Source organism: Triticum dicoccoides, chromosome 7A (genome assembly GCF_002162155.2).
Source record: "Triticum dicoccoides isolate Atlit2015 ecotype Zavitan chromosome 7A, WEW_v2.0, whole genome shotgun sequence".
NCBI lineage: Eukaryota > Viridiplantae > Streptophyta > Magnoliopsida > Poales > Poaceae > Triticum > Triticum dicoccoides.
The window spans coordinates 231,620,245-231,629,891 of NC_041392.1; the positions used below are offsets into that span (position 1 = coordinate 231,620,245).

The following is a 9,647-nucleotide window of genomic DNA, read 5'->3' on the forward strand; positions in this document are numbered from 1 at the left end:
TTTTTCTGTGAATACGCATCCCTCCCCCCAAAAAAAATGTGCCTATGCTCAAACATACCGCAAGGTCTAACTTGTGCCCAGACTGTGATCTTGGAGTGCATACAAGTACACATATATGCACATTAGTGTTTGCCCTTACGCCGGCCTGCCACTGCATATGAGGGCCAAAGCAACAACACGCAAAACGTATATCACACAGGCGCGTATACACAATGCCCCGCCAAAAAGACGGCACCTAAGTACACACTACTACAACAGACTGATGAAGAACACGGATCAGCCAGGATAACTATGTGCAGGATGCAGTGACATGACAACAGAGGATTACACTCAAAAGCATACATAAATTCAACATGGATGCTGCATGCCAGACAGCCAATTCACACCCAGGGTACAACTAGCAAGCTCAATTCATTTATGCATAGGGCAGGGTGTTCCAGAACATTGTTACACCCAAATGTAATAATGTTCAGCACATATATTAAACGAATGTTTAACTAGAAAGTATCAATACATAAGAAATGAACAAAAAACAGTCGGTTCAATAGGAAATAACACAGAGACATAAGACATTTTTTTCCTTTTTTTCAACTTTTTTTGCTTGGGAAAGGGGCCAGAGGGATGAGTACAGATAAATAGGATGCTATACAGTCGGGGCTTACATTGACAAAGCGCATACGCGCTAGAATATCATGTCCGAAAACCGGACCTCCTTTTGGTCAAGTTGGAAACCAGTCCTCAGTGAAGCAACCACCAATACAACAGAAAAGCTGCAACTTATTTCGAGTCCGAGTAAGCCCCTTTCAGATGACTAACGAAAACTGCTTGTTATGGCAGACTGATCATCGATTGACAAAGGACAACCATCTCCAAGCATCCGCATCGCAGTTTATCGAGTTTGGACTCCGGATCCCTTTCCCCTTTTTTTCTTTCCTTTTTTCCCTTTTTATGTTCTTTTCCTGTTTAGCCTTTTTACAAAGCAGCATTTTGGAGCAACCATCTTGTTGTCAGCTTATTGGCCCTATTGTTCTCATTTAAACATGCTGGACAACTGGAAGACACCAATTGGTTCTCACTATGATCAAATATAACATAATATCTCCTATGTGGCTGGTGGAAGCACCTGCTCAGCTGAAGCCAATGCCACACTCATGTCGGGTTTTGCACCTGCATTTGACTCCGTGCCTGAAGGCTCACGTTTCCACTGAAAACTTCTGGCACCTGCTTTCATCGGAGTACGCCCTCTAAATGAGCTACCAGGGAGAACACCCCTTGGGTATGCCATCCTACCCCTAGCATATGATGATCGACCACTACCAGGCCAACCATAAAAGTGAGCAGCTTCATGGGAGCTTCGTCTCACGACCTACGATATAGAAAAAATGGCATGAGTATCATTATACAGTGCACTCAGTACTCAGAGGCTTTCGCAATGTGTTTGAAGGCAACCCAAAAGTCTAACCAACAAAATAACAGTGATAACATGCTAACCCTCATGCCACGAGATCTACAGAACGTCATAGTTACAAGGATTATGTTGTATGTTCCGCTTCTACTTGAGTGCCAAAATTACAAGTATATGACATGTTCAAAAGAAGGTAGCAATCATACCTTTAGAATGCGCGTCATAAATGATGTGCCATTCAATGACAGAGCTCTTTCAGCCGACTCTGTGTGTAAAAACTCTACATAGGCAGACCTGTGTCAGAAAAAAAACATTCAGCAATGTCTTTCAAGAAATAGAACTTTAGAGTGAAGTAGCTAGCTTATTTTACTTTCAACTTGCTATTATCTTCAACTTAGATCCATGAACTTAAACATTCATCTTTAAGATCCTTAAACTTCTTAACCCAGCTCCAGTCATAGCAATTCAAATGGGCATATACAATATACTTTTCAAACACTTAACATAAGCTACAACCTAACCGGTGGGTTCCAAATTGCACGCAAATAATCAAAACTCAAGAAAAGTACGACAGACTATGATGCGACTTGTTCTTTCCTCAGTGACAGTAACTTGCAATAATATTGCCAATGAAGATGTTTGAGGCATCTATTGCTACCACCTACTAAATGCTACTCTCTCCAATCCAAAATAAGTGCTGTGGTTTTAGTTGAGTATCAGACTGGTCTTTTAATTCAGATACCAAATCTACTGACAATTTTACTTCCAATTTCTTTGCGGTATCCTCCTTTTGTGTACACTTGGATGTATACTTCATGCTTCTGTTTGTCTTAGTACTGGTTTCAGTCTCAAGTAGTGAATCAAACATCCACATAAGTCTTGAGACATTTTGATCCTAAATTAGCAGGAGAAGCAAATTAGCACCTAATGAGTGCTTCAAACTAGATATGCCAACATGAACTTCCACTTCACTTCTCCACAGCCACCATGCAATTTTATCTCATGTAATGTGATGCAAGTAACAAATAACTAATAGAAACATTTAAAAAAATCTAATCGCTGAAACAATTATCATAAAAACAAACTAACCCTGTTGGCTGCCCAGTTGCTGCATTAGTAACAATGACTACTTTCAGCACTGCACCAAACTTGTTGAAATGGCGAGACAGTGAGTCCTTGGTGGCAGCAAAGTGAACCTTCAAACAAAATTGGCAGGTGAATAGAAGAGTCTAAAGACATATCACATACAATAGAAAGGGAGATGAGAGAAGGATACTTACATTGCTAACATAGAGGGTCCTTGAATCCGCATCTTCTGTGGGATGGGCAGTGCTATATGAACTAGAAACTGCAAGGAAGGCAATATTTGTTACATTAAATAATAAGTGGTATCCTGTAAAATGTGAAGCATCTTGCTTTGCATATTTCTTTGATGTATTACAAAAAGAATATTACAAACACTAATTTCGTTACATACCAGATGTTGCAGAGCGCTGTGAATCCTTTTGGACTTCTCCATGACCTAATTCCTGAACAATTTTTACAGTCAGAACACATCTACCACTGGATTCCTAATTCCTAAATAAGCTATAAACATTTGCCAATGACCAAAAGAACAGAAAAAGTAATCAACACCCTCAGAAAGAAACAGACTGTGGATCTTCCTTTTTATTAAAAGAAATATTCCATTGGAAAGTACGTGCCTATGCCTTAAATTCAAGCAATAGTGGTATAATAATAGCTTTAGCTTTTCATTCAAGTTCCCGTTAGTCACATGGAGATCAAAGCTGACTAAAGTAACTCTGCAAAACAAGTAAGCTGACCCGTTTAATCCAGTAGACGCATCTACCAGCAAGTTGTTGAAATAATATGTTTTGTTTTCACATGATGACCCAGTGTTCCTACTGATATTCCATTCAACCCAAAATGGTAAACGAGTACAGCTCATCACTACCATGTATAGGGCCAACAGAAAAATAATGTCTGTGCTAGGATATGTGGGAAATATTAAAAAGTTTACGCTTGTTCAAACCTAAAACATAGAAACATAGATTATTAACACGGTCTGAGTTATGGTTCTTTCATAACTTATAATCAGAACAGGCACTTGCAAATGCTAAAGATGGTGCAATTTATCATAAAAAATTGCTTGCTGCATGTATGAGGTAACTTACTTTGACATTAATAGCTGGAGGGCCAACATTAGCATTCATGGGTGTGATGTCCGGCTTCTCCACAACATGAACATCTTTTGGTGTTCCAAAATTTGGAGGTTCCACAGAAATGGGGTTAACTGGAGCAGCAACAGTTTTGCTTGCTCTTATTGGTGCCGAAGAAACAGGTTGCTCCTCATAAGTCAAACTTGAATGCTTTGTTTTATTGGTCTCAGGTTCAGCACTGCATTTTGTCAATGTATATTTCTTCTCCACAACATGTGAATCCGAACTTTGGTATCTAGTCATTTCATCATCTATGTCCGCATCCTCATCAGAGGTAGTATCAACATTCATTTCATCTTCCCCGTCTGCTATCTCCAGGTCTCCAGATATCTGCTCGTCATTATCATGCTGATCAGAGTCGTGATCATCTATTGTTGTAGCTGGTTCAAAATCATCATAGCCTCTCTTCTCTTCACGAGAACGAGATGGTTGATTCACAGCATTCCCTTGACCCAATCTACTGAACACACTTCCAGTAGATCTTGCTTTGGAAGAGTCTGCAGCAGCCTCTGCAACAGCTCTAAGAGCTAAAGCGGCTCCAGGTACTTGTAGAATTTGCCTTTTTCTTTCTACTCTTTTATCATTCGTTTTGTCTGCAGATCTTTCTGATCTCCTGTCATGCAGGCTGTCTGTAGCTCTCTCTGATCTCCTGTCATGTAGGCTGTCTGTAGATCTTTCTGACATTTTACCATGCTGGTTGTCTGTGGGTACCGTGGAAACAACAGAGCGTAGGCGCTTAGAAGATGGCTCCGTAGAGCTGCTGGTTTGCTGTACAGCTTTTACAGCATCTCGAACGGCGAACTGCAGAAGACGACGGGAAGCACCAAGCACCGGACGTGAAGGCAATTCTCTCTGGGCAAAAAAAAATTGAATTGATTGTAAATGACATATTGATTTCAGGTGGACAAAAGAAACATCTCAAGTGGAGTCGTAGTATAAATACACACTGGTACAATGGCAATTTCCTCATCCAAGTAGAATATAAAAATATTTAAGGTGGTCATACTGATGTTTTGTCTATTCGACAAGTTTCTCAACATTTTGCTCAATCAGTTGGTCTTAATAGGAAACAAGCTACTGTAGCTTATAAACATAGTTAAAGCTCATATAAGCATATTCACGGGAAGCAAACATTTGGGTTGTCACTTGTCAGTTACCAAGAATATTAGTTTTGTGATGCAACTGTTGGAAAATGGAATGAACCAAACCTAAAGATATGATCGTTTCAGCCACAAACTTAGACCTGAATTTTCGTCATACATTGTTATTGCTGATGTTAAAAATTGGAATTAGTAAATCCATATACCAACATAAAAAGACCCAAAGGGGCAGGTCCAATTAATCTAGTCTAAGCCATCAAACCATGTCAATCCAATGACCTAGATTGCTCCAATGTTGAGCACTCAACATGTTTCACGTGCAATTAATATCATACTAAATATCAACGTATGTGCTAAACTGCTAATCATTAACACGTAATTGATATCCTACCTAATACTTCCTCCGTTCCACAATGTAGTGCGCCCGCGCTTCCTGAGGTCTAAGTTTGACCATAAATTTAACCAACGAGACCGACTGCGGCGGGAGTAAAATTTATACCACTGAATTTGTATCGAAAATACGAATTCAATGGTATGATTTTTGCTCGATACAAATTCAGTGGTATAATTTTTACTCCCGCCGCAGTCGGTCTCGTTGGTTAAATTTATGGTCAAACTTAAATCCCGGAAAGCACGAGTGCACTACATTATGGGTTGTTACTTGTCAGTTACCAAGAATATTAGTTTTGTGATGCAATTGTTGGAAAATGGAATGAACCAAACCTAAAGATATGATCGTTTCAGCCACAAACTTAGACCTGAATTTTTGTCATACATTGTTATTGGTGATGTTAAAAATTGGAATTAGTAAATCCATAAACCAACATAAAAAGACCCAAAAGGGCAGGTCCAATTAATCTAGTCTAAGCCATCAAACCATGTCAATCCAATGACCTAGATTGCTCCAATGTTGAGCACTCAACATGTTTCACGTGCAATTAATATCATACTCCCTCCGTCCGAAAAAGCTTGTCCCTTAAATGGATGTATCTAACACCAAGTTAGTGCTAGATACATCCATTTGATGGACACAAGCTTGGGACAAGCTTTTCCAGACGGAGGGAGTACCAAATATCAACGTCTGTGCTAATCATTAATGCGTAATTGATATCCTACCTAATACTTCCTCCGTTCCACAATGTAGTGTGCCCGCGCTTCCCGAGGTCTAAGTTTGACCATAAATTTAACCAACGAGACCGACTGCGGCGGAAGTAAAAATTATACCACTGAATTTGTATCAAAAATATGAATTTGGTGGTATATGATTTTTGCTCCCGTGCAGTTGGTCTCGTTGGTTAAATTTATGGTCAAACTTAAATCCTGGAAAGCGCGAGCGCACTACATTGTGGAATGGAGGGAGTATGGACGTGCAATTAATTTCCTCCCTAATATCAACGTGCATTGCACTACACATTTACTAGTCAGTCTTAGCAAGCTTCTTTCTAGTGATATATGTAGAGAAGCATAAATAATTAAACATTTCGTTACAATGCAAATCAGAATTCAGACACACGCCATTAAAAAAACATAGCAAAGTACTCCCTCCGTCCGGAAATACTTGTCATCAAAATGGATAAAAAGGGGTGTATCTAGAACTAAAATACATCTAGATACATCCCCTTTTATTCATCTTGATGACAAGTATTTCCGGACGGAGGGAGTAGACATTACGGCCATTGTTGCCGACAACACGTTTGGTTAACAAAAGCAGAACTTTTATTAAGATTTTCCATACGCACCTTTGTTTGTTGTGGCTCATCCTCCCGATCGCGCTTTCTTCCATTCCGTTGATTAGATGATGGAGGCTGCCGTATTTCAGTAGACTTTTGCAGCCTTTTCTCTTCTCCGTGCAAAATATCCGTTAGTACACTTCGAAGTGGAAAGTTTCTGTTACCCTCCCTGCCAGTTCCTTTCCAATCCCTCTTATTCCGACTCCTGATGGTCGTATTTGATTCACTTGTGTGCTCAAGAGGCGTTTGATCTCTTCTCGTGTGCACCTCAGGTGATTTATGTCTTCCAGATAATTCTTTTGAGATTTCATCGTCCTTGTTCTCCACCTCCTGCTCTTGTGTTTGCACATACAGGTGCAAATTTAAAGATAGATGATCCCACAGCCTATAAGGGCGTACAATAGTGTGTTCATTATTACACTTGATAAGATAATACGAATATCAATTACTTTTGATTGGAAATGTTGAAAATTTTATATTTTTTGTTATAGTACACAATAATAATCCAGCTAGAAAAACAGACTTCGTCACCTCTTCACAGTTGCAAGCAGATAAGTAACAAATTCACAAAAAATCCATGCAAAAAAAATCATTACTTTAAAATTCGATGTGTATCACACATTCATAATGTTTTACAATAAAACTGCGCAGACCGCTTAGTGTTAAGCACCGAACCAATATCAGAACTACAGAAAGGCTCTTAATTTAGCATAACTCCATATAAAATTCAAGTTCATATTCAATTTATCTTGTGAGAAACAAAAGAAGAGAAAGAGAAGAACAAGCGGTACTATTAACAGCGAACTGCTTTTCATTTATATTCAAGTTAATTGAACTTGAGATTTAAAGGGCAATGCAATAATCTATAAACTATCTCCTCTTTTGGAAAGTTCCGTGTTGATTCAGTGCTGAAACAAAAGTAGTCTGCATGAACTGAGTCTAAAATAAAAATTTCTCTAGAGTCTATATACGCATCCATAAGTGAATATTGAATATTTATGATTATACAGAATACTATGGAATAATATAGAGATTGGTCGTCAGCTTAGTTCACACAGAAATATAAATCACACGTCAAGTGTACTAACCATGAAATAAACAATGCACTGTCATCAACTCCTAAAAAAATATGGAGCTCCTTCCTGGCCTGGTCCTTGCGTTTTCCATTCCTGAGAAGCACAATAACGTAGTCCTGCACTTAAGATAACAACAGAGGTCCACTTATTGCCCTCTCAAAAAATCTATATCTAAATAATAAAGCAACAGGAGAATGAAAACATGATGTTTAACTTCCTGGTGTGTGCAAAAAAATGAATACATGGAGATGATATCTGCTGAAGAAATGTATTTGATGTCAAACTCATTCTATGCACAAACATGTTCAAGGTTCAAACTGCAACGAACCAACATCATGCAGAAGTCGATAACAGAGCTCCATCCAAACTTTAGTACTTCAACAAAGTAGGAAAGTACAAAAATTTGGTGCGTGTGTGTGTTAGGGGGTTCCATGATTACTGAGCAACTCTGTAGTGGTGCTGAATAATTAAACCTTGCCTGGGAGTACACGGAAAAGCCCAGCAACAAACACAAAGAAGATTTCCTAGTCTATGATCGCCTTGTAAAAAGTCCCACCAATGGGGGGAATGAACCAAATATAAACATAATGTTCTCAGTTGACGAAACCGTGCGTGATCACAGGTTATTTCGGTGATTCTGGCCTGTTGCACTAACTGAATTCGCCTAGGTGAAGCACAGTGTAGTCTATATACGACTAGAAGGCACACCAAATTAGAACCGACAGGTGGCACTACATTGGCAGCAAATAATCAAGCAAAAGATGCGAACCTGCCAGGTCCTGAGACCTAACCGCGTCATGGGAGAGCAAGTGGCGGCACTAAACAAGGTAACACAATAGCACAATTCGTACAACTACAGAACCCAGGCACACACCGACGCGAAGGCCAACAGGCAGGGGAGGGGAGGGGAGGGGGAAGAGTGGCGACATCTTACCGCGATGGAGTCTTCGGCGCTGCCCTCGAACTCACGGAGCTTCTCCCGCATGCGCTCCCGCAGCTGGTAGGCGCCGGCGTCGGTGAAGTCGGCCTTGAAGATGCGGCCGTCCGCGGCGGGATCGGCCGCCTCCATCGTGGCGGAGGCCTCCAGAACCCCTCCCCTTGCAACCCTAGATCCAGCCCGATGGGGTCCTGGTTCCGAGACGGGTGGGGAGGAACCGGAGAGGCGAAGACCTTATCCGCGCCGGTCTTGTGAAAGGAGTTCGGAAGCTTGGGCGGGGCGGCGGAGTTCGGCGAGCCGGGAGGAGGCGCCGGCAGCGCCAGGAGGTGGGGATGGGGTTAGGCGACGGGACAGCGAGAGGATGCGAGATTTTATTGGGTTTTTGTTTCGGGTTTTATTGCTTTTGAGCGCATATGTTACCCGCCCAAGGGGGACGAATTAATGCATTTTTAACGCAGAAAAAATATACAAGAGTCAATATACAATACGGTAACCTATTGAAAATTCTGAAACAATGAATGGCAAGCAATTATAGTATAGTTCTAACTCGTGTACAAAATACAATTATAGTACAATTGTTAGTGTTAAGAATTTTGCATGACATATGTAGATTTTTTTTACTTGAGATTATATCTACATAGGTATAAAAGAAATAGGGAATATCTATTGCGAGTAAGGTGAATAAGGGCATCACGCGCGACGCACCCATGGACATCTGGCCAGACAAGGTGCTGGAATGGAGCCAGCTGGACACGGCGTGGTTGATCAAGCAACAGGTGTGAACCTGCCATGTCTCAGCACATGCGTGGCCGTTCACGTTGGATGCCAGCTCAAAAAGTATATTGCTTCGAGTATACACGTCTCTTACAAGTGTCACTAAATGGGAAAATATGGATGTGAGCAATTATTAAGAGGGTTTTGATGACATGTTGGTGAGGTCTCTCAGGTTAATATGGTTATTGAGTCAATGTTCTTCAAGCTCATACTTTCTATGTTGACATGTGTGTGTGTGTGAAAATGTAAAGACATTTGAGATAATGCATTCTAACCATCCATGAGGAGTCAACATAATGGTCAAGTGTACTACAATGTACACCGCTCATGATCACCCGAGCGTGGGAGCATAGGCTGATTCAGTAGTTGCCCTTGTGTACCAAAGTCCTAGACTGTTAGAGTTAGG

The 9,647-nt window shown here is 40.6% G+C and overlaps 1 protein-coding gene across 1 annotated transcript; it reads right to left on the reverse strand.

Annotated features, from left to right (window-relative positions):
* Positions 1-394: 394 nt before the first annotated feature.
* Positions 395-8,834, reverse strand: LOC119331215 (nucleolin-like). Its single transcript, XM_037604388.1, has 9 exons — positions 8,465-8,834; positions 7,543-7,646; positions 6,464-6,839; positions 3,580-4,476; positions 2,883-2,934; positions 2,686-2,753; positions 2,495-2,601; positions 1,612-1,699; positions 395-1,366 (listed from the first exon to the last, which is right to left on the reverse strand). Exons 1-9 carry the CDS (start codon positions 8,597-8,599, stop codon positions 1,103-1,105), a joined length of 2,091 nt encoding a protein of 696 aa, XP_037460285.1. The 5' UTR covers positions 8,600-8,834; the 3' UTR covers positions 395-1,102.
* Between the last annotated feature and the right edge of the window lie 813 nt (positions 8,835-9,647).

Excerpts from the sequence above, each read along its gene's own strand:
- LOC119331215 (XM_037604388.1), bottom strand. The coding sequence starts at position 8,599 with ATGGAGGCGGCCGATCCCGCCGCGGACGGCCGCATCTTCAAGGCCGAC. Across the intron at positions 6,840-7,542 it reads AGTGCATTGTTTATTTCATG|GCTGTGGGATCATCTATCTT; the intron begins GTTAGTACACTT and ends ACGCCCTTATAG. Across the intron at positions 2,935-3,579 it reads CTCCAGCTATTAATGTCAAA|GAATTAGGTCATGGAGAAGT; the intron begins GTAAGTTACCTC and ends AAAATTGTTCAG.